We start from the raw sequence: 27,452 nt of genomic DNA, 5'->3' as shown, positions 1-27,452 counted from the left end.
ACTGGAGGGTTACAATTTGACCTAGTTTTAACATTCTTGTGTCTTAGGGTATAGGAAGGCCTGAACAGAGGGAAAGAGATAGGGGAACCACCTGTCACTGAAGCAGTCAGAAGACACACAATTATCTATTGCATTCACTGTCTTATATGGGCACAGTTTAGGGTATCCCAAAACAAGTATAGCAGTAACACCAAGATTACAGATCTGGTAGACCTCTGGAGAGGACTCCAGGCTGCTTACACTCATGGCAAACGGGGATGTGGAGTTAGCATGCACTGAGGTTAGATGGTGAGAGAGGAAAGCAATAGAAGGGGAGTAAGGTGTGAGGTTCTTTTTAACAAGCAGCCATCAAGAAAAGTAATAAAGCAAGAATTCACTTACTACTGCAGGCAGAGCACCAAGCCACTCATGATGGATCTGTCCCAATGACCATAACAACTCCACTAGGCCCCAATTCCTACATTGAGAACTCAGCATATGGTTTAGAGGGTCAAATATCCCAATTACAGCATTCTGACCCTGGTCAATGAACGTCACACCCTTCTTACAGGCAAAATGTAACCATTTCATCCCAATAGTCCCCAAAAGTTTTAACTTGGTCCAGCACCAACTTAAAATTCCAAAGCACAAAAGTTCATCTCAGACTCAAGGCAAGTTCCTGCCAGTTATGAGCCTGTGAAGTCAAAAACAAGTTATTTACTTTTGAAGTAGAACATTGTTATCAGTTGTGAGTAAACATTCCTTTTCCAGAAGATAAAAAAATTAAAAACAAAACAAAACAAAACAAAAAAATGGTGTGGGTAAGGTCAGGAGAAACAGGACCTGTGGAAGTCAGAATGCCAGCAAGGCAGACGTGAAACCTTATAGCTCCAAGATAATTTCCGGGGACTTTGTGTCCTGCGTCCTGGGCACATTGGTGCAAGGGGCCAGCTCTCGAGCATTTGGGCAGCACTGTCTCCACGGTGTTGCTGGGCGCAGCCCACATGACTCCTCTTACAGGTTGGAGTTCTATTCCCATGAGACTTTTCCAGGCAGAAGTTTCAAGCTGCCAAAGGGTCTGTGATTCTGGGATCTGGAGGGCTGTGGTCCTGCTCCCACATCTCCACTAGGCAGAAACCCCATGGTGAATTCTGACCCCACATTTCTGCTTAGCATTGCCCAAGTAGAGACTCTGGGTGGGGCCTCCACTCCTGCAGTAGGCTTCTGCCTGGCTCGGTGAAGCTGCCAAATCTCAACTACTGTTGTGCCACAGAGATATCTGGTTTGAAGCCCCCCTTTTTTTTTCTACTCAGAATTCCCTCCAATGACCAGGTATGAGGCCTCTGGCTTCACAAGGCTCAAGGGACTAGGTGGCTGCTATGTGGGGGACTTCTGCCTGAAGAGTGTGGGTTCGTGGGGTTGATAAGAATTCAAAATTTTTCCCAGATTGTATACAATGAGAAACTGATCTCAGGAGGCCAGGAGAATACTCAGTAGTATAGGAGATAGAGAGGAGTTTAATTGGCTCACAGTTCTGCAGGCTGTGTAGGATGCATGGCTGGGTAAGCATCAGGAAACTTACAGCCATGGTGGAAGGCAAGGGGAAGGAGACACGTCTTCATGTGGCCAGAGCAGGAGGAAGAGAGTGAAGGGGAGATGCTACACATCTTTAAACAACCAGATTTCATGAGAACTCACTATCACCAGAACAGCAAGGGTGAAGACTATCCCTATGATTCAATCACCTCCCACCAGATCCTTCTTCCAATACTGAAGATTACCATTGACATAATATTTGGGTGGGGACACAGATCCAAACCATATCAGACCTTTTGTTTAGAAAAATCATGAAGGAAAATGTACCAAATGATAAGTATCCTGTAATGAAAGAACTACAGATCATTTTTGTTTTATATTCTTTATTCTTCATTTTTAAAAAATTTATGGGTATTACTTTATCAGGAAAAACAAACATCTTCCTGTTAAAGTCTTCATTTCATAAAAGAAAGGAAAGGCAAGAAACCTGCAACTTCAGATCCTACTTCCGGCTCCTCTATCAAATACAGAAATCCTCTCTATGTCACCTAAAAGGAGGAAATTGTGGTGGTAATGTTCAATAGCTCATGGTCAATATTCTTCAGAAAATGGAAAATAAGGGTGATTAGCAGCACTGAAAGAGAAAAAATAATATTAATTTAGTAACTTTTTTCCATTCTGTCAAAGAGTTTTTTCTGAAGATGCACTTAGGATGGGCTAAAATTTCTGAATTTACCATTGAGTCCCTACTTGTACCTCGGCACACACAATTTAATCTATGGAGGGGATGAGATGCATCTCTAATACTCACACCTAAAAAACAATTATGTCTTACTTAAATATAATTATAAACATACCTGTTAGTTAGGAATTAAAATTACTGTTTGTTTTCCTTTCCATGTTCATTTTTCTTTTTCATAATTTGTTCTTTTTAATTGAGTGACATTAAAAAGTACCTTCTAAGCAGTTAAATGTGCCAGGAGTCATATTGACATAGGGCCACAGACAAGAGTAGGACAAGGCGTTCACAGTCTCATAAGGCAGATCACAGACTTATACTCAGCCTTCGGGTATAGAAAAGTTACTTCCTACATTTTTCTCATTGAAAATGTTTCTTCTCAGAATCCTGGTGTGATTTTATGTAAAGGAGAGGGATTCTTCAGATCTTTTTTGGAGACTGAGTCTTTATTCTGGCAACCAAAATTGTATTTCCCCTGTTTCTAAACTCTCCTCTAAACTCCTCTCTGTTTAGCCTTCTCTCTCCTTAGTCCTGAAATCCTGCAGTAGTTGAGCAAATGGAACATCACGTTTATAAATAAACCAGTCAAGGGATGTTGGGTTCCCCAGAGGTGGACTTCAGGTGGACAAAGATGACACTGGAGTAAGAGTCCTGCCTTGAGGATCCAGAGAAACTCCAAAGGATCTTATGTTGGTAAAGGCCATTGACACCTCAGTCACTAGCATTTGAGGGTCTATGACTCTCATAATTCATTCACCATTCAGCATGGTGAGATTATATAACTGAGGAAATGGGGGGTTGTGGTAGGTAAAGAAGGCCAAGAAAGACATAAATGTTGCAGAAATAGTTGGCATCCTGAAGAGGGAATACCACATTAAGGCTTCCCTAGGACATAGGCAACCTTTGCCTTCGGGGGCCCATCCTGCACTAATACTTAAATTATGTTTTCCATTACCATGATGCAAACACAAAGATAGAGCAGGATGGAGTCATTATTACATATGCATTATTATTGTATTCATTTTTCTTCTGATTTTAATATAAATTAAAGAGAACATGATGATGGACCCCCATAGGTTTGTAGGTACTACGCACTGAGCCTTCTAGACTCACAGGCAGTGGGGCCCTGAGTGCTAGACCCAGGCACAGATAGTAAGGGCATTCAAGAATTGGATTCACAATGGTGCAGACACTGGCAGTTTCACTTACAGACACATTTCTGCTGGGTCAGAGATTGAGTCCTGGAGGAAACCTCTGGTCTGAGGGCTACAGGGCATCTCCTATTTTATCCCGTGCCTGAATTTGGGCATGTCTTCCTGATAGGGGGAAGATTTGTTCCCCCATTTCCCTGCATACTACAGAAAACAGCCTGTGAAAGAATCTACAAGCATCACTTACAATTGTAACTTATCATATCGGAGATTTCTGTTGAGGCCATCAATGGCTTTCATGTCTTCTGGAGTCAACTCAAAGTCAAAAATCTGAAAGGAAGAAAACACTCACATTAACCCCTCCCCAGGGCAGCGGCTTCTACATGGGAATACAAGGACTTTCCAGGAGGCAGAGGTGAGGACAGCATTAGGGGAAGCATTTTCATCTTCATCGGCTTCCAGATGCACTTGGCCTGAGACCTCTTCCACCTACATTCTGCCTCTTCTCCATCCCACCCCTCTCCTACTGAGCTCCACTTCTCAAAAGAAAGGTGTGCACTCATCAATCTAAAATATTTGTTGAGAATTGCTTGAGACCGAAAAAGGAAATCCTTTATTTTAAAATAGAAAAGAAAGTGTGCAAAATAACTGCCACCTGGACATGTCCACACTTGGTCAGGCTTTTGTTGCCTCAGTTCCCCTGGAACTTGATCCATCCTTGGAATGAGAAAGCCTTAGAACACAGGAGACTCCCACTCAAGAATCTGTTTACCCCAGAAAAAGCATTTCTGGACAACTATTCTACTTGCTCAACTCAGGACCCCTCAATACTGTCTATTTCTAGCTGTGTTTTATCTTCCTTATAAAAAATGCTTACTAATTGATCTTTGAGACACTTACATCTTATGTTCAAAGAGTTCTGCATTTTTAATAACTCTCTCTTACTTAAGTCAAGAGAGGTTCATTTGTGTCAACACATAGTCCCTGATGAGGAGTCCCTTAATAGTAAAACAGATATTTTTGGTTAAAAAAAAAAAAAAAAATACTAAGTTCATTATGTGATCCAGGAGACAATTCCACGAAAGACTCAGATACCTCTCCCTCTATCTATCTATCTAACGTGTTTATCTCTTTCTTTATATATATCTGTCCATTTTCTTTCTATCTACCAACACATTTATTCACAACTCTTTTTAAAAATGTACTTCAGAAGTTATATGGTTGTCAAGAGAGCAGGTATTAACATTTTGATTTGGATCAAAAAATAAAATGGATATTTTTTCTTTACGTTGTAACAATGAGATTTAGATTTACCGATTTAATTTTTCCACAAGTTAATATATTTAATCTATAACTTATTTTGAAATAAATACATTATATATGACTCAAATGTCATCTCTTATAAATATTAAACTCATAATAAAATTTGTAGCTGTCATTTTAAAATGAGAAACAGCTTACATATTTTTTCAAAATTCATGTGGGATTCAAAACAAAATAAGTTGGAGACCTGTGATTAATATAAGGTCCAGAGTGTATGTGGAGAAGGGTTTACAAAATAACTTCACTCATCAATTTCTTAGTTTGGTTAGTCTGTAACCTTATACCTAACTTCATACCTGCTAGGGTCACTGCCAGGGGAAAGGTAATAAAAGATAATCCAGAAGGAGTCATTGTATTTAGGTTCTCACAGTCCAGAGAGCACACTGAAGTCTTAGCAAATGATGTAAAATTAATAAAGAAAAAACTCACTAACAGAGTCATGCCAGGGGCTTTTGTGGTGAAAACTGGGCTGGGGTGTCCCAGTAGTTTAACAGAGCAGCTAATTTTATTTGGGTTTGATTTTAAAATACAAATAGGCATTTATAGGTAGAGAAAGTGAAGGAGAGGAATCAGGGTCCTTGAAGTTCGTTACCATGTAGAATTCCTGAAAAGGATGAAAATAAGTGAATTGAAATTTGCCTAGTGTCACACAACTAGTAAGTGGCAAAGCCAGGCCTAGAGACGATAAACCTTAGGCCTGAGTTCAGTGCTCTCTTGTTCGATCCTTCCACACTGCCCTCCTCCCTTAGCACACAGTGGAGAGAAGCACAGGAATGAGTGACACGTGTTGCATTTTCCCATGTAAGGGAGATAACCCAGACCAGCGTCCGTGGCTCACTCTGGAGTGACTCGGCTCAACCTGTACCTGGAAGTTCTCTTTGATTCTCTTCTCAGAGAAGCTCTTGGCCAGGACCACAACTCCCCGCTGCAGCTGATAGCGCAGGGCGACCTGGCCTGGGCTGCGACTGTGTTTCTTAGCAATGGATTTTAAGATTGGCTCCTCCAAGAGATGTGGGGAGTCGGGATCCACCCTGTTGGGGTAGGAACAGACACAGATGTGAAGGATGCAAAACGGAAAATCTAGAGTGTGCTGCTCCCTTTCCCCAAATTCTCCAGAGAGTTGAGAGGAGTAGACACAATACAATTTGATTTAAAACGGTCTCATAGGCCGGGCGCGGTGGCTCAAGCCTGTAATCCCAGCACTTTGGGAGGCCGAGACCGGCAGATCGCGAGGTCGGGAGATCGAGACCATCCTGGCTAACACGGTGAAACCCCGTCTCTACTAAAAAAATACAAAAAACTAGCCGGGCGCGGTGGCGGGCGCCTGTAGTCCCAGCTACTCGGGAGACTGAGGCAGGAGAATGGCGTGAACCCGGGAGGCGGAGCTTGCAGTGAGCTGAGATCCGGCCACTGCACTCCAGCCTGGGCGACAGAGCGAGACTCCGTCTCAAAAAAAAAAAAAAAAAAAAGGTCTCATAACTATTCATATGGATTCATTCATAAATGCAGTGAACTGAAAACAATAAAGCTGTCCATTAACAGGTGAATGCATAAACAAGTTATCCATACCCTGGAATAATATCCAAAAATAAAATGGAAAGAATTACAGATACTCACAACTACATGAATGCATCTCACAGACACAGTGAGCCAAAGAAGCCAGGTGCAAAACAGTGTGCATGATCTCTTTCATATGAAAATTTAGAGCACACAAAACTAATCTAAGGAGAAAAAAAAAATCAGAAAATAGTTTCCTAGCAATGAGAAGTTATTGTCTCAGAAGGAACAAAAAATAACTTTTCTGGGAGATAGTAAGTTTGTATACCACATTAGGGATGTGGGTTACAGAGTATGTCCATTTGCCAAAATAGTATAGCATTACAGCCTATGCAAGTTTTACCTAAAGATCACTTTAAAATTTATATTAGGAGTGGGATTGGGCATAAGTAGTCACATAGATGACACAGGAAGGAAAGAATGTTGGTGATATTTAAGCTCAGTGGTGATACATGGGAACAAACTACACCATTGCTTTTTGTTTTTAATCTTTGAACTTTTTAATAATAAAATTTTAGAACTTAGTTTTAATAGGAGTTTTTCAGCATCAACAGAATTCCCGCCATAGATTAGCTCTTTGATATTCTTATTACCACTGTGGGTCTCTTTGGGATCCCAGGGCACTGTAGGCGACTAGAACAATGTCCTTGGACTTGCAGAACTCCAGGAGTTTGCTCTGGTTGAGGTAAGGGTGACATTCCACCTGTAATTTTTCAAGACCAAAAGGTATCACAATATATGAACCAACAATCACATGCAAATTTAAAATTGGCCGGAAGGCATGTGTAATACCACATTAATAGATGTACTATATTTTCATGTTGGCCCTTTTCCCCATGCACCTTCTGAAGCACCTTTAAATCCCATCGTTTGCCATACTGATACAGTAATTTTCTTATTCCTTTTCTATTTATGTTTGAAAATTATTAAAATACCTTGTGCCCCAATTATAGCCTCTAAAAGCCATTTTTAGTGAAAGAAACCAATATTGCTTAGAGGAAGGGCATATTCCAGTTCTGAGTGTGAAAGTTTCCATTTGAGCCTAGAAGAGCTTGCACTCTAGAAAGGAAAGAATAATGACAATGACGCATGCTGCCAAATGATCCAGGATCTTACTTGAAGAGGCTTCTGCTGGTCTAAATATGGAAATTTGAGCATCAAAAGACATAGTAATTATGATTAATGGAAAATGACATATTGGCTAAAATTCATAAATTCACATGGCATTAATCAAATGAGATGAAATCTGTAGCACTAAGCTTCAATTTGCAGGAAGCACAAAAGGAACATGTCAAAGTGTGTCACGTGGATCAATGAGTAAGCCATTAGTAAGTGATGTGGAAATTTTTACAGAACAAATGAATTAATTTCTTTCATAAAACCGAAACTTTCACTGGATTCCTGACACCACCCTCTCCTGGTTGTCTCCACCTGTCTGGCAGCTCCTGTTCAATCTCCTTGCCAGTGCCTCTCTGCCTCACCCTCTCCTGTGGATTTTCCTGCCTGTTCCTTTTCATTCATGAACTTTCCCTAGGAGAACAAATCCATGTCTGTGAGTTTAGTTACTATCCATAAAACAATGACTGCAAACATCTGTATCTCCTCCTGGACCACTCTCTAAGCTCCAGACCAGAGCTGCCACTTCCCAACTCAGCACCTCCACATGGCTGTCTCACAGGAACTTTCATCCCCTCTGAAGAATTGTGCTCTTCCACCCCACTCAAATTGCCTTTCTCTCGTATCTTCTATTTCTGAGAGAAAAGAACTCTCATCTACATAGATAACATCAAAGCAGAAACTTGGAGACATGATTAAGCAAGAAGTGTGTGAAGAGCAGAAAGTCAGAGAAGGCCCTGTGGGCTAAGGGCTCACCTGGTTGCAGGTGGGCTTGTACTTGAGCCCTGGCTTGTTGAGGATGAGTTCCAGCAGCTTATGATTGAAATTGGACACCCCGATAGACTTGGTTAAACCTGCGTCTTTGCACTTCTCCAGGGCCTGCGGAGGAAGGATATGGGTGGTAGACCTTTAGTGTAAATTTTTCTTTTCAATTGGCATTTGACTTTGTAAATGCTGGAAATCTGTTTTAACATATATAAATATTAGACTGAATTAAACAGTTTTATCACTTGAATATACAATTTGCTAATGCATTACTTTGCTATGCATATACGTTTGTCTCCTTGATTCTATTACATGCACACTTAGGACAGCAAGTAGACATATTTGTTGTCTCCCACTTATTTCAATGGTACCTATTTGGCTTGAGACATGCAATAGTTCCTTAACAAACTATACCAAAGTCATAAGAAAGGAAGACTCTCAGGTTTTCTGTTAGTAGACGGTTTTTTGCTACATCTATTCTAGAATGTTAAAAAAAAAATCAATCAAATGGGTTTTTCAAGGGCAGGTTCACCGTCCTGCACCTTCCACCCTCCTGCTGAGTCAGTCCGCAGCTGTCCCTCCTCCATGATGTGTTTCTATCCAAGGATAACACGCTGACCGCTCTTATAGGGCTCACATCCTCAACCTGATCTCAAGGCCAAAGGTGCTTCTGTGTCTAATTAGAACCTTAGAAGTTACAATTAAAATGAACCGTAGAGGCCATCTCATTCCACTCTCTCACTTCACAGATGAGAACACAGAGGCACAGAGGTCAGATGTGAGGTCAGACAACTGCTGGAGCAAAATCTCATCTCTTCTGACCCCTCCTCCTGTGATTTCAACCTCACCACACAGTGCTGCCTGGTGTCTGCAGCAGAACATACCTCCCAAGTGTCACAAAGGTCCACAGTTTCTAAAATAATCTCCCCACTGGCATTCTTTGGCAGTAATTCTTCCCCAGCCTGGAAAATAGAACAGAAGATAAAGAAGGATGTTTTCTATGAACTCGCCTTTCTGGTGCCTAATGAGTTTGGTCAAACAACCTTCAAGAGTTTCAGGAGGCTGTGATTATTAATCTGAGTGTGCCTATTTGTGCCTGTGTGTGCATGCATGTGTGCATGTGTGTATATATATGTGCGGGTATGTGTGTAAATGTGTTTGTGTGTGTGTTTGCAGGCATGTGTGGATTATGTGTACATATGTGTATGTGTGTGCAAACAAAGACATGGGTTGAAAGAAAAAAATCATGAGTGACTGTCGCAAAACACATTGCCCCAGTAACCTCCAGGCTCCATCCTCCACATGTCCCTACTCTTCACTAAGAATGAGGTCCCTATAGTTGGAATTCATTTTGTTTCCCAAGGACAAACTGATGTGGAGGACAGAGCTTAGTATAACCATTCAGTGTGTTTAGCCCCAGTTTATGCTTACCCAACTCAGATAGTAAGGACATCAGATGTGCTCAGCCAATGTCCCCTGTGATGAGAGGTTGGATCAGTGAAGCCCAAAGGAGCCCAGTTGTGCCACATGCACCATCACAGATATCTCTCTTTTGTTGGGCTGAGGGGTACATATGGGAGACCCTCCTGTTAAAGAGGTGGGGGTTCCTATTGTATCTCTGCAGTCTGTGGTAACTCAACATTCTTGAGGATCCTAACAGCTCAGGGCCTCCATTCAGGAACACAAGCACTGAGACAGGGCAATGCCCTCAACTATCTAGGGTGGAGGAAGTGAGATCATTGAATCTGAACCCCCCCTTAAGGCTGGGGGACAAGGATAGACAGAAAATCTTGATGGTAGAGCACTCAATGTGAAAGATACTCATGAAAGATTTGGATGTCCTATGCACCTCACTCAAATCTGCCTCTCTCTGGAAGAACCCAGGAAACCAAGCCAGAATGAGATAATTCAGGTGCTCATAACAATGATGAAACAGTCTTGGGCATAACAAGGAAAAACAAAAGCTGACCTTCATAGCAAATGGTACATGAATAATGAAGAGATCTACATAATCCAGTCCAAGTTTCTTCAGTGAACTTTCTAGGGCTGGGCGAACCAATTCTGGCCGAAGGAAAGTAGCCCAAAGCTGCAGTGACCAAAAGAAATGAAGTGGATTATAATTTTACACATTTGAGGACCAAAATTAAACTTCATGGTCAGATACTGAGATGTGAGTCTTAAAACACTGTAGTCTAAAGCTAAAAGAGTGGCACTAAATATATGTTACTCAGTATAAATCAGGTCCTCGATGGGACACTGAGATTTCCTTGAATGACTGCAATGTAAGAAAACTGAATAAAACTAACAAGGGGCAGGAAAATCAACTTCAGTGTATCAAGGGTTAGAGGAGTCATCCACCAAAATGAGTCAATAAATGGCAGGACAGAGAGAACAGAATCTCTTGTCCTGTATAATAAATTCCCAGGAAGAATTATTCTGAGAGACTCACATTCTAAAATTAAGTTTGTATCGATATAAACACACACAGCGTGCATCCCTGAAGACCCCAGCTCGGTTGACATTGGAAGCATGGATTTCCACCTAGGACAATTTTAGAAAGTTCAGAAAACTCAATGCTGATTTTAGAAAAAGTGTTTTCTTGTCTGGATCCCTTTTCTGAATAATATCTAACTTTACTTGCTACATCCTAAGATCTCCTGAAGGAGTGGACCCATAGTGGCTTGGTTAATCTGTACAACAGTTAAAGGAGATAAGTATTATTATTTCCATTTTATATATGAATACTGTCTGATGCTCAGAGACACTAAAGAACTGTGTTCCACCGTAACATATTTCAGAGTAAGCAAGTCATTTCTGTTTCTGTTTCTATAATGTGCCTTCCCAATATTAGGAGGTAAATAAACAATTCAACTTAGACCATATTTTCATTTCAAAATAACATATCTCAACTGGTAGTGGCCTCTGACCACTTCACACACAGAACTTTCACCTTGGTAGTGTAGAATATATCCTCTCTCTTGACAGTACCATCAGCAATCTTCTCCCAAATGGCCTGTCCAACCTCCTCCTCATTTTGGTATAAGTACGCTGAATCAATATGGCGGAAGCCTACGTCAATAGCCACTTTGGTGGCTTCAGCAGCCTGGCTTTTGGGAGTCTACAAGACAGGAGTAAGACGAGTTGTTGATCTGCCCGAACCAGAGAACATCAATGCATTTCCCCCAATAGCATTTTCACTGGTAGTTTCTGCTGGCCTCCTCCTCCAATTTTGATGGCATGGGTTTCAATGATAGACCTGTACTCTAAGGACATTGATTAAACTCCAGTATAACTTCTATTCCCAAATGAATTAGAGAAATCAGCTTCACCCTGGAGTATGGAAAAATTGTGTCTCATTCCATATCAATCAATTGTAGAAACTGAATATAACATATGTTAGACACACCTTATACTTACTGGATAAAATGGAAAATTTTGCCATTGACAGCAACTGGCCCTGTCTGATGGCTGTTATAAATTCACTTCTCATGTTATAGTTCTTCCAAGATTAAGCACATTGTTCTCTCATTTTTAGAGCAATTCTTGCAAAGAAACCCCAAAGCTGCCCCTACCTCACTGTGACCAGAGTGTGACACTTTAAATTTCCTTCAGTGAACTGAGTGGATGGCTGAATAGTGTATTTCACTGAGAAGCACAATCTAGTCCCCATTATGACGTTATGACTCTGAGTTTTCCCTTCTCATTTCCTAATGTGTGGAATTGAGATAAAAAAGTTAGTCAGGGTGGGCTCTTGGTAAAACTCCTTTAAACAGAGAAATGGCCTGAAAAATCAGGCTGCAGACACAGATAAGGAAACTTACACAAATCTCTGGCCCATTCAGATAAAAGACCAAGGCCAACATAAAAACACATTTGTCCTTTATGCCTAAGACATACCAACAACTACACTAATAAGAGAACAAGACTCAACATAAAAACGCCTTTGTCCTTTAAACCTAAGACATGCCCACAACTACACTAGTAAGAGAACAAGACCCAACATAGAAATGCCTCTGTCCTTTGTATAACCAACAGGCTTCTAGAAAGTAGTCTCTTTTTCTTTCTGTGGATATGTACACTATGGGCTACAGTGGGTTCCAGTGGACACTTTTCTTTTTTGGACATGCTTTTGACTGTGAGCTGAGCCTCTAAGAATCATCACTACAGTGTCTGATTGCTCCTGGCCAAGGTTTTTGGTCAAGCTTTTACTTCAACTCTCTGTTAGTCTCAGACCAAGGTCCTGGACAAAACTTTCACTGCAGTCTCTGATTAGTCCTGGGCCTAGGTCCAAGGCAAAGCTGAGTAACACTTTCTGTAAGTCCGGTCAACACATTCCTTCCCTTCCCAGTTCAAAACACCCCAGACCCAACTTCAGAGTTGACAACCCATTCAGGTCCCCTCTCTACTACAGAGAGCTTTCTTCTTTCATTTATTAAACCTTCATTCTAACCTCACCTTTTGTGTCCACAATTTTGTTGGTGGTCGGTCAAACTTTGGATGATACCTCACAAGAGACTAATACATTTTTGATACATTGATGAGACTGTAACACATTTTTGGTGCATGGGTTGGGAATGGTATTAATGGGAAGGGTGAGCAGGAGCCAACTTCCAAACTCTTTACTTTCATTTCAGATTTTTTTTTTTCTCTCAAGAGCAAACAAAACACTGGGCCCCTGTCAGTGAATAGGGCAGCTGCCAGTCTTACAAGACTCAGGGGACAGGCTTCCTGGAGAGGACTTTGTCAATCCCTATCATCCTCAGGTGTTGGGAATGTTGACTCTGTTCCACTCCAGTTTTCTTTCATGGAAGACCTAGCTGTTGCATGCATGCAAACTTTCAGAGGTCCTAAGACAACAAAGTTTCTGGCTGAGGCTACACCTCAATATTACCTGAAGGCGCCTGTACTAACTCCAGTTCCCAACAGCTTATCAGGGCTTTGGCACCAGAACTTATAGCCTTTCCTATTGCATTTTCTTTCTCTCTTTTCATGGCTGTCATGTCTTCTGTTCCTTCTTCGTAGACAATGTTATAGCATTTTTACAAGCTGTGAATATATTCTTGTTGGGTAAACTCAGCCAGTGTTGTAGTAATCAGGAATGTAATTCAAATAGGTACTGTTTTTGTGATTCCCTAGAAACAAGTGGAATTCAACATTTCTGTCTAAATTTTCACCTAATAAGGGTCTTTTTGTCCCTACTGATAGACATTCATGACACTGTATAGGGGGTCATTTCACCATGAGTGAATACCTTCCTCCCTCTCCATTTGGGTTGTCTTTCCTCCATGTAAAAATTCACCACTCCCCAATGTATTTTAACGGTTGCTTTATGAGACTAATTAATTTTTTTTCTACTGTGAGACATACAGGAACAGCCTATTATGCCTCTGACCTCTAACTTCTGCCTGCAAAAAAATTTGGAGTCAGAGTTTTTACCTAACATTTCAGACCCTACAACACCACCTAGGGGGATGGCATTTTTTTCTCCATGGGGAGCCTTGTCAGCCCTTTGCTCAAAACCTCTGGTTTCCCAATTCCTCTCTCTCCTATGTCCCTCTAACAGTGATCAAACTTCATACCCTATCTGTGAACAGAAATACACCACTTTCAACAATCAGAAAGAAACCTCCCTTGAGAAACAAATTCTAGCCTCAGTGCTGTCCCCATTAGAGGGAGGACAGTCATTCAATCCTCAGGTTCTTTTGAGACACCTGTTCTACATCCAGTTACACTGACATTTAAACAAAAAGGAGTACTTTATGTTTAATAGTCAATCAGTCCCATTCTCTAGAAATTCAATGCTTTACCAGCACCATAGCTAGAAAAGACAGAGATGAGGTTAAAACGCTCCCTTCATTAAAGGGTCTTACCCAAATCCAACTACTGTACAATGTCTCTCAGACACCTAGGGTTCCCCCAGGGAGGCTTATGGTCTAAGAAACCTAGAAAGACAGAGAACTAGTACTTCATACAGGTGAACATGACTACTCCTAACGACTAACTTGTTCAGATCTATGGGTGAAGGTCACATTTGCATCCATGGGTGACTCCTATAACAGTCACTGGGACCTGGAGGATGAGAGAAAAGAGGAAAAGGGAGACACTCTTTCTTTCTCTCCACCCTGGGTCACTCTAAAAAGAAGAAAGAGACTAAGGAACATCTTTTCTCCTCCCCTTTTCTAGATGAGTAACAAACCATCTTCAGCCTGCACTCTTCTCAAGTGCATTTTGAAGCATTGAGATTCCTTTGACCCTGAGACGGAATAAAAGACTCAAATTCTTATACACAAGGACATGGCTTTCTTACCAACTCTAGGATGGACAGGCCTAGACTCCTGAGAAAAGTGTTAATTTTAACGCTATCCAACAACTAGATCTTTTCTGCAGACAGGAGAGGAAATGGTCTGAAGTTTCCTATGTACAAGCCTTCTTTGCCCTGAAAAACAACCCAGATCTTTGTAAGCATTATAAAATTGACCCTGCCCTCTTAACAGTTACATCAGACAAGCCCACAGTAGACAACTCCCCAAAGTCAGAGAAAAGAACCCCCAGAAAACCCTGAAATGCAACTCCCAGGTGTCCCAGCCCTTGTCCCCACTTCACAGAGCCTCTGTAGTCAGATAATCATCAATTCCTCCAGTTCTACCACCCAAACCCCCGAATCCACTACTATCCCTACAAGAAATGCCTGATAGTCATGGTACCACTACAGTTTAGATTCCTTTTTCATTACAAGACTTTAAACAAATAGAGGGAGACCTGGGCAAGTTATTTGATGACACTGACAGATATATAAAGGCTTTCCAAAATCTAACTTAAGTGTTTGATCTTACATAGAGAGATGTTACGTTACTCTTGAACCAAACCCTAACTACTGAGAAGCAGAGAGCTCTGCAAACAACAAAGAGATTCAGAGATGAAAACATATCTCCTATAACTGGCTGAAAAAGAAAACCAGTAAAAAGGGGAAAGAGAATGAAAAAGAGACAAGATCCCCATTCCCGATAAGAAGGGAGACAACGTCCCTTGAAAACCATAATTAGAGTTCTAGTGATCCCATAGAGGTGTGAAAAAGAAAGCACTCTCTGATGTACATATTAAAAGACTTACAAAAAATCAGAACCAAATCTCTTAATTACTCTAAAATGTGCATGTTGAATCTAAAAACAGATGAAAATACCTCAGCCTTTATGGGAAGGCTGAGATAGACTTTAGTGAAACCCACCTCCCTATCTCCTGATTCAATTGATGGACAATGAATCTTAAAAGACAAATTCATTACTCAGACAACCACTGACATCAAAAGGAAACTACAAAAACAGGCCATAGGTCCAAATAACACCCTAGAGAAACTCCTGAAATTAACTACTTTAGTCTTTTACAATAGGGACCAAGAGGAGGGGGGCCAGGAGAAAGAGAGGAAACATACAAAAAAAAAGGACAGAGACTCGAGTGACCACATTACAGGCCTATAAAATCCAAGATCCCCAGGTACACCTACTAACTACTACCAGTACGACAAGTCAGGACACTTTAAAAAGAACTGTCAAAGCACAAAAAGTCATCTCAACCCTGTCCAACGTGTGGTGACCACTGGAAGGTGGACTGTCCCTGGAGACACAGGTCTCTGAGTCCAGGGCCAGTCTCCCAGATGGTCCAAAAAGATTGATGGGTCCCAGGACTCAATTCCCCTACTCCAATGACTCAATCTGTCATCACTACCCAGGGGGCCCCAGGTGATGCTAACAATAAAAGGGGAAAAAAAGTAGATTTCGTTCAAAACTCTGAAGCCAGTCTCTCTATTCTCCTCTCCAGTCCAGGCCTCCCCTCCCCCCATAACACAACTCTTATGGGCGTCTCAGGAAAGACTTTAACCCAATATTTTTCTAAACCACTTAATTCTAATAGGGGGTGTAAGAATTAAAGAAAGAGGGAAAAAACACAAAAGAAACATGAAAAGGTGCCTTGCCAGTCTGGACAGATTTATTTTAGAGAAAACAAATCTGAGAGGTGCCTTCTGGCTGAGTTAGGTCAGAGGTTTGCTCTCTTTACAGACTAAGAGTTTTTAAGGATTCACAGTGGGAGAGTTGATCAGAGGCTTGGACTGCTTCTGTGTTTCTTTGTTGTGCTCATGTGGGAGGGAGAGTTGTGTGCCTGTTCCCATACATCTTTCTGCAGCTGCAGGCATATCCCAGGAGTCTGCTTTTAGCTTCCCTATCTTAGTGCACCTGAAGGGAAAGGAATTCACTTATTAAGGCCCACTGTTTTACTGGGGCCCGTTGTATGAGGGTGAAGTTTGGCAGTTACCCAAGAGACTCTCCCCCCACCTCTGCCTGTGTCTGAGCTGTCTTTTCTGTGTTTTACTGTCTGCTCTTTCTGGCTACTTGTAGTAGAGAAGTGATTTCCTTGAAATGCATAAGGCTAGAAAGGGAGCTGGAATTTAAAGTGGTGGTGTTTGTCCGAGATGATGGTGCTCCTGTTCAATAATTCCAGACCCTATAGTTATAAAAGGACAAAGGGTGATGTGTTGTTTCTGGCTACTTCCTGCTGGGGGGCGGAGGAGAGTTTCTTGGTGTTGGATTGACTGCAGGAGCAACACAGTCTGTAGATGTTTCTGGGTAGTTGTCTATGAAATGGCCATGATTCTGTTAAAAAAACTTTTGAAAAAGATTAATTAAGCTGTGTAAAAACATTAGTTCTTTTTAGCAGCATTTCTTATTTGGCCTGATGGTTGAGACAGAAGTAACATTTTTTTCTTAATGACAGTCAGAGGCACATATTTGGAAAGAGACATGTGTTATTTTTTTGTTAGTTATTATCCTCATAGCAGGAATAACAGTTACTAAGTAAAATGCTACGGTAACTGAGATTGTCTATCAGACATTACATCCTGAGGGTACTACAGTATATAGTCCTACTAAATAGCAGAGTGAGTAAAGCAGTTCTCACAAGGGTATCATAGTAAATAATTTCCATTAAAAAGTTTTAATATTTAGCTTTAAAGGAGAGGTAGAAACAACAAAAAGTATTTGGTGAGGTAGGGTTGAGGCTGAGTAAGATGAGTAATTTTCACTTAGTTACTTACTTTTTATGATTTTCAGTTTAAGATTTCTTATTTGTTTACAGTGATATTTAGGACATTTTTTGGGCTGTCAGGGGTTGCTTCCTTAGCTTTCCAGGTTTTGACCTGAGTGTGATGTATCTAGGATTTGATTCCTGTAACAGGCACCATCTTAATTACCCTGGGTTCCATGGACTCACTAGACATGGGGACAAAGGATTCCGGACACCCTTAGTTATTAGTTGTTGACACCAGCAGTGAAGAGATTTCCTCCTGTGATGGTCGGGGGACTTAGATACAGCGCCTGCTGAAACATCTAGTTTTCCGTTTACAGGACTTTAAGAAAGGATAGCTTATTTTAGAAACTTGTAGCCGGAAAAAATAGAATTTAAAACAGTAGAAAATAATAAAAATTGAAAAACATTACACAACACTACTATTTAACAACAGGTGTGCTATGGTTTTTGAAACATAATTTTCTCTCTTCAGTTTCCCATTTTTATTAAAAGACAAATTATGGTAGGATTGGTTTGCTTTATTATACTTGTCTTAATTATTTGCATACAGTGCAGCAAGAATAATTATTTGTTACATAGGCCTTTTAAATTGGCTTTTATGGAACTTTGTTCCATAGAAGGAATGTGAGATAAGGCCTTTTTAAACCCAACCCCATTCATGAATTTGTACCACTAAATACATATTAGTTGGTGAATTTCTCTTCTCTTGAGATCACAAGATAACTTAGGGCTCCCAGCCTGCTAGAAAGTGACATTCTTTACTTACCACAGATCAGAAACCCTGTACAGGGACTCTGTAGACAAAATATGATGCCGGTTTTCCAAGGGCTTCATTGGCTTCATAAGTTAAGTTTGATTCCTTAAAGGAAAGCACACCATTTCAGTCAAAGCCTTGGTAAAATAACCAGTTTTTCTAATTGTGTCCTGTTACAAAAGAAAACAGATTCTTATTGCACTTATACAAATAACTATATTGCCATAACTTAAGAATACTCACAGATAGTTTCCAAATTTTGGAGACAATCAGGTAGAGTGAAACAAGTATGTTCCAAATTTTGTTTACGGGAGTAAACTAAATTGTTAAAAGTTGTTAATGGCTCAAAAGAAAAATTTCTTTGACTTTGAAAAGCAAAACAAAAGATTAGCAATATTTTAAGCAAAATGTTAAAAAGATTAGCTTCTTATTAATTTAATTTATGCAGCTAATTCCTGTCCTGTTCAACATTAACATTTTAGTTCTTTAAAAGTCCTGAACATTTTTCCTTTATTTTGATGTTACAATTCTCCAAAGTTATCAGAAACCTGCATTTAAGAGTACCTGTTGGAGCTTTATAGCTGATTATAAAACCACCTTTTGAAGAAGACCAAAGCAAGGCAACAATTGCTTATGGATAACAAAAAGTTTTAAGGTAGCCATAGTTTAAGACACAATTGACAAGGATATCTGTTACCTCTGCGGCACACAATAATTTTAACATAACAATTATAATTATTACTGATAAGATAGATACACTAAGGTACATGGGAATTATAGGCATTTCCTATAACTTTGGGACACATACAATATATTTATATAAATATAGCCCAAAGAAAGCTAAACACCATTTTATATTTGACAATGCTTTCTGCATGATTTTATACTAAATAAGCCAAACTTTACTTTTATATTAGTGTGCTATTAATTTTAAACTTAATTTTTAATAAAACCTTGTATACATGTCTGAGCATAAGATAAGAGTTCTATAGACTCTTTTTAACCCTTTATAATTTTTGTTAAAGAGCAGGTTAGTGCTTTAAGAAAAAACCATTGTGCTTTTATTTTAATGCTCAATTTACAGAAAAACTGGATGATGCCCCTTTAACCTTAGCCAATACATTTACACACAGAATTTCCTTTACAATTAACCTCTCAAAACTTGCTTAAGCCTTAAAACAATTCTTCAACCTTTTAATGGAGATAAAAATCCACATTCTCATACCTCCTTAATAATCTTTTTACCAAAAGTATATTTTACTTTTCTTACACACCTTGCACATAAAACGTTTCTTCAATAGTTTTAAATACATGTTATGCTGTTAAGTTTTAGCAACCTTTACTTTTGTTGAAAACCTTCATAAGTTTGAGATTTTAATTCTGTACTAGGTGTAGAGCCTAGGACCCAGAGAGAAGTGCAGATAAGGTCTGACTTATTCCACCATTTAACTTCATGTGTCCTAGGTTTTACTTAGCTGCAAAGGAGGCAAGTTGTACAGCTAAGAGTTACAGTGGAATTTTATAAAGCATTTATGAGGCTTAATTACTTTTAAATTGTACAATGTTTCTTGCATAAAATCCCTTTTATAAAATTTTTCATGACCTTCACAGTCAATTTCTGATATGCATTAATTTTTGACTTGTAAACATTCCTTTCTTTAAACAACCAGTTAATTTACTTTAGGACAAGAATTTGCCATATACGATTTTTTAAATATAAATTATCTTTTTTTAAATATTAAAGAACAGTTCTGGCCGGGTGCGGTGGCTCAAGCCTGTAATCCCAGCACTTTGGGAGGCCGAGACGGGTGGATCACAAGGTCAGGAGATCGAGACCATCCTGGCTAACACGGCGAAACCCTATCTCTACTAAAAACACACAAAATTAGCCGGGCGAGGTGGTGGCGCCTGTAGTCCCAGCTACTCGGGAGGCTGAGGCAGGAGAATGGCGGGAACCCGGGAGGCGGAGCTTGCAGTGAGCCGAGATCGCGCCGCTGACTCCAGCCTGGGCGACAGAGCGAGACTCCGTCTCAAAAAAAAAAAACCAAAAAACAGAAAACAGTTCTTTCCAAAAACAAACTTCCTTCATGTCTGTGGACTAGACTGCCTAGGGCCACAAGATTAAAAGTAAGGATATTTTAGCCGGGCATGGTGGCTCTCGCCTGTGATCCCAGCACTTTGGGAGGCCGAGGCGGGCAGATCATAAGGTCAGGGGATCGAGACCATCCTGGGTAACACAGTGAAACCCTATCTCTACTAAAAATACAAAAAAATTAGCCAGGCATGGTGGCAGGCGCCTGTAGTCCCAGCTACTTGGGAGGCTGAGGCAGGAGGATGGCGTGAGTGAACCCAGAAGGCAGAGCTTGCAGTGAGCCGAGATTGCGCCACTGCACTCCAGCCTGGGTGACAGAACAAGACTCCATCTCAAAAAAAAAAAAACAAAAAAACAAAAACAAAAACAAAAAAACCAGTAAGGATATTTTACTAAATAGTTTAAGATGTAGCTATTTTCATTAAATTAGTATTAATTTTTATTTATTAAAAAATACACAAACATTATTTTGTTTGGGCTGAGTTATAGTTTTGTAGCCTCTATGCCAAATTTTGACACCTTATAGTATTTGGCAGAGATAAGTATGAAATTGCTTAATAAATGCAAACAAAAATGTATGCTAGCAACTCTTAAGACATTTCTAATTTTACTGTACAAGTAAGTTTTAAAGATCAAAGTCACGTGAACTGAAAGGTTCCACAGCTTTAACTTTTTCCTTAAAAATATTTAAGTGCTTATTTTCCTTAGGACAATTAATTAGAGCTCTTTTAATAGACATTGCACACATAACATACATATATCCACACAGACAACCAGAAGAAGATCTAGTAGTTATAAAATTTGCATTTGCTAATTTCCTGATTGGATAATTGGCCTCCAGATGAGGGCCTTTAAGAATAGGGCTAGGAAAACAATTTTTAGGGCCCAATAAGCAAGCATAGCTGGAAGACAAAGGTTTCGAGAGATACTTATTTACCTTTAATTCCAGGGGCTCCATAAGGAAAAGAGAGAATTTTTCCAAAATGAGATTTGTGGCGACTTTTCTATTTTCCCAGGGAGTCCCAAGCTACCAGAAGTTATTTTAGGATTTTTTATTCATGCACTAAGAGTGGCAAGACAGAATGGAGAAAAGTAATTCAGTTAACTGGGAAAAAAACCTTTTTCCAGGAAAACAAGACTGAAGAGAAAAATATAAAAGACTTTTGAATATACTTACAACTTTGATTTGCAACAGATCAGACATGGAGAAAGGAACATGAATGCAAGCAATGCCTTTAACCCCAGCCACTTTTCAGAGAGAGAGAGAATGGCAGAGATGGTTTTTGAATGGGCAACAGGTGGAGACTGAGGAGGAGTGGGGTTTGGGACTGAAGGCTTGGAGGCAGGAGGCACCACTGGGCAAGAGCGTTAGGACAAGCGAGAAGCGGATGCAAAGGTGTAAGAATACAGAGGCGATTCACCCGAGAAGAAACTAGAAAACCTGAACACAACTATAAACAAATAGTGGTACAAACTTATACAGCCAAAAAAGACTTCAAGAAAAACTCCCCTAGAAAACCCAAAAGCCAGACATACCGACAAAATGATTAAAAAAACACAAAAATCCAGTCAGACTTTAGGCCTCTCTCCCTATACAAACCAATAAAAAGAATAATAAGCATCACTGTTGCTAGTTTCTGTAAAATTTTAATTAATGAAAAATAATTTTCTTAAAGAACACTCAACTAAAGGTTGAGATCGAAACTATAGGTATATTTAAAAGGCCTTTGTAGTTTTCTTAGATCTTGTTTTTCCGGAAAAGGTTTTATTCTCAGTCAACTAAATTACTTTCCTCCACTCTGTCTTACCACCCTTAATACATACATAAAAGGCCCTAAGATGACTTCTGATGACCTGGGACTCCTTTGGAAAAAAAATTTAAAACACCATATACACAGACACAACAAATTCCATTTTGAGAGAAATCTCTGTTTTCCTTGTGGAACCCAAAGAATTAGAGACAGGTAAATGACTCTCAAAATCTATTTTTTCTTTCAACTACACCTATTTATTAGGTCCTAGAAACTGCATATTTTCCTAGCCCTTTTCTTAAAAATCTCCATCCTGAGACCAATAATCCAATTAGAAGATTGACAAACGGAAAATCTTACAACTACTAGATCTTCTTCTGTCTATATAGTCATATATATGTTAGGTATGTGATGTCTATAAAAAAAAAAATTCTAATTAATTGACCTAAAAAAAGATTTTTGAAGGCAAATTAAAAGTTATAATGCTTCTTAGTTCACATGACTTTAATCTTTACAAAATTAAAAGTCTTAAAAAGTATTGGTAAAATACAAATGTCTTCAAGATATAAATATGTGGTATACATTATACAAGTCATATACTAAATTTACTAAATATTTTAAGATGGCAAACTACTTGTTTGACCTTTAAAAACTGTTTGACTTTCCTACTTCACAATTAATAAGACCTGAGGACATATAGTAATAACCACACCTCTAACTATACAAGAAAAAGTCAGGTTTTATGCCTAATACATCACTAAAACAACTTACCAGGTTTTACATTAAAGTTAAAAATTACTAAGAATTATGACATATAATTGAGACTATATAAATAAATTTACATACAAGGTATGTAAAAACAGTAAAAAGTGTTTTCAATAAAAAATTATAAAAAGACATAAAAATATAAATTTGGCCTAGGAATACACGGCTGTCTTAAAGAAAATAAAACCGAAAGATTAAACAGGTTGTGAAAAATTATAAAAATTTTACAAAACCACTCTCTAAACGTATTAACTAAAACAAGTTGTGAAAAATTATAAAAATTTTACAAAACCACTCTATGTAAACCTATTAACTAAATTCAAAAATATTACTTTTTTTCATAAATTGAACATTGAAATAAAAACACAACAAGGTTTTCTTAATAAGCTAATCTACTCTTTAATAAAATGTATAAAGAATTATTAAAGGTTTATAAAGACCTCACCTCATGGTCAAATTGGTTATGATTAAATAGAATTATCTATAAAGTTTCATTAAAATTGGGATTGACATTAATAATAAACTAATAAAAGGGTGAAATTCGACTTTCTTTTGAACAAGATTTTCATGTCATAATAAAGACTAATAAAAAGTTTTTACTTTTTTAAATTTTTGAATCATCATTTTAACAAAGCAAATGACTTATGGTAATCTGAAATTTTATTTCATAATATCAAGTAGTTTTTAAACTCTAACATATTCAACAGGCTTCCGAAAATCAAGCTTGAGTTTCAAGATTGTCTTCCCTGACCCCTAATGTTTAACTACAGAAGGCCCCTAAAACAATTCCAAAAAAGTAAACAGGATCACTTGACATATTTAAATATGTGAGATTGCCAAAATGATATTTAATCTTCCTCAAGTTATATTTCAGTAAATATTAATATATGTTCCAAAATCATATAAAATGTCTAAATATATACTGTCAACCATAATTAAGGTTATTATGTTAAACTATTGTAAACCACAGAAATAACCAAATTACTTTGTCAATCATATTCTTAACTACAACTACCCTGGAAATTTTGTCATTCACATGCAATTGTTATCTTGTTTTAATCCTCTTCAAAAGATGATTCATAATCAACTATAAGACTTTAACAAATACTCTCAAATACAACTTTCTAATAACAAAAAACATATAAGACTCACAAAAAACTAGTGTTTATAAATATCAAACAGAACAAGAGTTAACCAAATAGACTAATAGAAAACTGAAGTAATCCTTTTTTTTACTTAAAAAATTACTGATCATCATTTTGTTTTTTTCAGAGTCAAAAAAACTTTTGAACTAACTACAACTTTTAACAGTTGAGTAACATATACTTCTGTGAACAAAATTTAAAACGTATTTATTTATCTCTACCTGGTTCCTCTAAAATTCAGAAACTAATTATAAATATTCTAGACTTATAACAATACAATTGTTTATATCAGTACAATAAAAATCCATTTTCTTTTACAACAAGACACAATTTTTTAAAATGATTATTTTACCAAGACTTTGACTAGAAGGATATATTTCCCTTTGAAGAATCAAACTTAACTTCCAAAACCAATAAAAACCTCTTAGAAAAACTGGCCTCATACCTTGTCTATGCAGTTCCCAGAGTTCCTAACCTATAGTAAGTAAAGAATGTCACTTTCTAACAGGCCCAAGAACCCCATGTTCTTGAGACCTCAAAAAGAGAAGAATTTACCCAACTCATAAATATTTGAGAGTATAAACCCATGACTAGACTCAACTTTAAACTGAGGTCTTATCTGAGGTTACTTATGGAATAGAATTCCATCAAAACCAATTTTAAAACACTATATAAAAATAATTATTCTAAGGCCAGGCATGGTGGCTTATGCCTGTAATCTTAGCACTTTGGGAGGCCGAGGCGGGCAGATTTCCTGAGCTCAGGAGTTCGAGACCAGCCTGGGAAACATGGTGAAACCCTGTCTCTACTAAAATACAAAAAATTAGTCGGATGTGGCAGCATGCACCTGTAGTCCCAGCTACTTGGGAGACTGAGGCAGTAGAATTGCTTGAACCCGGGAGGCGGAGGTTGTAGTGAGTCAAGATCATGCCACTGCACTACAGCCTGGGCAACAGAGCGAGACTCTGTCTCAGAAAAAAATTTTTTTACTACTCTTTACACAAATAATCACCAAATATGAAACTAAAATTTATTTTACAAACAACTCAGTCCTATCCTATCATGATTTGTTTTTGACAAAAATAAGAACTGGAGAGAGAGAAATAGTGTGTCAAAACTTACCAGTTGTCATTAAATTCTAGTCTCACTAATTACTTTTAAATGTTTACCTACATTTTAGACTAACCCCACTTATTCTTATGAACCAACAATCTCTGACTACCACAAAAAATAAAAACAGAAAAAGATAAATAATATAAAATTTAGAACAATATTCTAGTTCTGAACAATTATCCTACAAATCCTACCAGGTCATAAGAATATATAGAATACCCATAATCCAGCAGTTTATTTGAGAAAAGAAGACCAAAAAAATTAACCAAAACCAAGCTCCATACACCAAAATCTTAACAGACATAACTATAACCACCAATTATCAGGATATGTCAACAACCTCAGAATTTTTAAACCATCCTTATCCCCCCTTGTTTCATTTTAATACATGTACTCTAATAGCCCAAATTATTTCTTCTCACCTAAAAACTATCAAACTCTAAATGATAATACTAATAACACCACACATAAACACATCTTTCTTCCAAAGACCATTAAACCAACCCCAAGAAGAACTCTAACTACTATTCCCCACATGACACCACCATCAGACAAAAAACAGCCAGAAAAGTCAACACTCAATCTCCCTAACGACAATTAGGGACTCCACTCCTGAGGGTAAAACTGAGAGAAAAAACTTAAACGGTGAGCATGAGTTCCTGGTAAAACTCCTTTAAACAGAGAAACAGCCTAAAAAAATCAGACTACACACACAGATAAGGAAACTTACACAAACCTCCAGCTTACTCACATAAAAAAAAGAACAAGGCCCAACGTAAAAATGCCTTTGTCCTTTATGTCTAAGGCATACCAACAACTGCACTAATGTGAGCACAAGAACCAACAGAGAAACACATCTGTCTTTTGTATAACCAACAGACTTCTAGGAAAGTCTCTTTTCCTTTTGTGGGCTTGTACATGGTGGGCTCCGGTGGGCTCTGGTGGGCACTTTCCTTTCCTTTTGTGGACATATGGACTATGAGACGAGCCTTTATGAATCATCACTTCAGCATCTGACTGCTCCTGGGCCAAGGCCCTGGGCCAAGCTTTCACTTCAACTCCTGATTAGTCCTGGACCAAGGTACTGGACCAAACTTTCACTTCCGTCTCTGACTTGTCCCAGACCAAGGTCCCAGGACAAGCTGAGTTACACTTTCTCCAAGACCCGTCGACAAATTCTTTTCTTTCCCAGTCCGTCAAAACCCTAGACCTGACCTCACAGTTAACTATCCATCCAGGTCCCCTCTCTACTCCAGAAAACTTCCTTCTTTCACTTATTAAACTTTCACTCCAACCTTACCCTTTGTGTCCACAATCCTTAATTTTCTCAGTCATAAGACAAAAAACTTCAGGTAATCCCTCAAAATGAAAGACTACTATATTTTTAATACATTGATGAGACTATGACAGAATCATAGTGGCTTCTTACATGGCAAAAAGTTTGCATGGTTGAAACTCTCTGGCAAATACTTCCAAGCTCCAATAACCTCACAGCAAAGCTGCCACTAAGTACTCACTTTGGCTTTTGATTCCTCCTGGACCCTTGGCCCTTCACGTTTCTAAGCAAGAGTGAGGTGGCTCTGACCAGAGCAAAAGATGAGAACAGCCTGAACTTGAATTTTAAAAATGTAACAAATTTTGATGAGTACTTACCTAGGCCAGTTGTTAAGGAATTAAATAAAGTAATGCATGTAAAACACCTAAAATACATGGAAGGCATTTGATATATTAGGTAATATTGATACTTTTAATAGAAATAAAAATAATATACCCACAAAATTTTCAATCTCAGAATCCCCACAATCAATAACTTGTCATGCCACCTAATGCAAAAAAGATCTCTGTGACTTTGAGAGGAGCAAGTTAGAGACAGTTAAATGGAAGCTCAGATAAGCCCTTCCAAGCATCCACTGTCTACCAAGTGCAGGGCTGTTGCCTGATGACTGCAACAGCTAACCCTGCAAGTACAGCTAACCTAAGAAACTTCAGCCTCCTGGGGTCCACTTACATGATCAGGAGCATAAGTGCCAAATCCCAGCACTGGCATGAAGTGTCCATCATTCAGCCTCACAGAATAGCTTTGCTTCAGATCCATCATTATGCCCAGCTAATCTGTCTTTCCACCATTTCCTCACTGACAGCCCAGCGGGAGACAAGGCTCCTGCGTTCTTTATTTGCACCAAATACAGGATGGGTGGGGTGGAGACGACAGTTGCCAATGATTTCGAAATGAAGCTGGAATCAGTCCAGTGCCTTTTCTCTGATTCTTCTGTGTCCCTGTGGGAGTATTTTACAGAAAACTCATTCGGAAATGCTGTGAATGTCAGAGGAATTTGATTTTCTCCTCCGTGCTGTTCACACGTGATTCCTTAGTTGAAAAATTAACCATGCCAATTCGTCCTTGATAACTGCACTAGACTTCCTTTACAAGATGCAAATTATCATCAGGGTGGTCATTTCAAAGCACTAATTCTGCTACAGACTGAAGTTAACTTTCTCACTTACATTTGATTGTTAATCCCTTTAAAAACAGCTTATTAGAATTCCTTGAATAAAGCTTGATGCCTGGTACCAGCCACTCATGTAAT

The 27,452-nt window shown here is 38.8% G+C and overlaps 1 protein-coding gene across 4 annotated transcripts; it reads right to left on the bottom strand.

Moving 5' to 3' along the window:
• Positions 1 to 1,881: 1,881 nt before the first annotated feature.
• AKR1C8 (aldo-keto reductase family 1 member C8) lies at positions 1,882 to 27,008 on the bottom strand. Of its 4 annotated transcripts, none has more exons than XM_074000910.1 (10): positions 26,873 to 27,008; positions 18,011 to 18,168; positions 11,117 to 11,284; positions 10,136 to 10,252; positions 9,051 to 9,128; positions 8,158 to 8,280; positions 6,879 to 6,988; positions 5,594 to 5,759; positions 3,653 to 3,735; positions 1,882 to 2,149 (listed from the first exon to the last, which is right to left on the bottom strand). In XM_074000910.1, the coding sequence occupies exons 4-10, from the start codon at positions 10,139 to 10,141 to the stop codon at positions 2,107 to 2,109; spliced, it is 609 nt and encodes a 202-aa protein (XP_073857011.1). In that variant the 5' UTR covers positions 10,142 to 10,252; positions 11,117 to 11,284; positions 18,011 to 18,168; positions 26,873 to 27,008; the 3' UTR covers positions 1,882 to 2,106. The 4 variants fall into 4 exon arrangements, with proteins under 4 accessions (XP_073857011.1, XP_073857010.1, XP_005564601.2 ...); XM_074000909.1 differs by having other exon boundaries at positions 18,011 to 18,103; XM_005564544.4 differs by lacking the exon at positions 18,011 to 18,168.
• Between the last annotated feature and the right edge of the window lie 444 nt (positions 27,009 to 27,452).

Source organism: Macaca fascicularis, chromosome 9 (assembly GCF_037993035.2).
Source record: "Macaca fascicularis isolate 582-1 chromosome 9, T2T-MFA8v1.1".
Classification (NCBI taxonomy): domain Eukaryota; kingdom Metazoa; phylum Chordata; class Mammalia; order Primates; family Cercopithecidae; genus Macaca; species Macaca fascicularis.
Note: the sequence above shows the minus strand (reverse complement) of the source record. Positions and strands in the feature narration are given on the sequence as shown.

Coding starts and splice junctions, on each gene's coding strand:
- AKR1C8 (XM_005564544.4), bottom strand. CDS start 26,962: ATGATGGATCTGAAGCAAAGCTATTCTGTGAGGCTGAATGATGGACAC. Junction 8,281..9,050: donor ACCTTTGTGACACTTGGGAG/GTATGTTCTGCT, acceptor CTTCCTCCGCAG/GCCCTGGAGAAGTGCAAAGA. Junction 6,989..8,157: donor ACAAGCCCACCTGCAACCAG/GTGAGCCCTTAG, acceptor GAAAAATTACAG/GTGGAATGTCACCCTTACCT.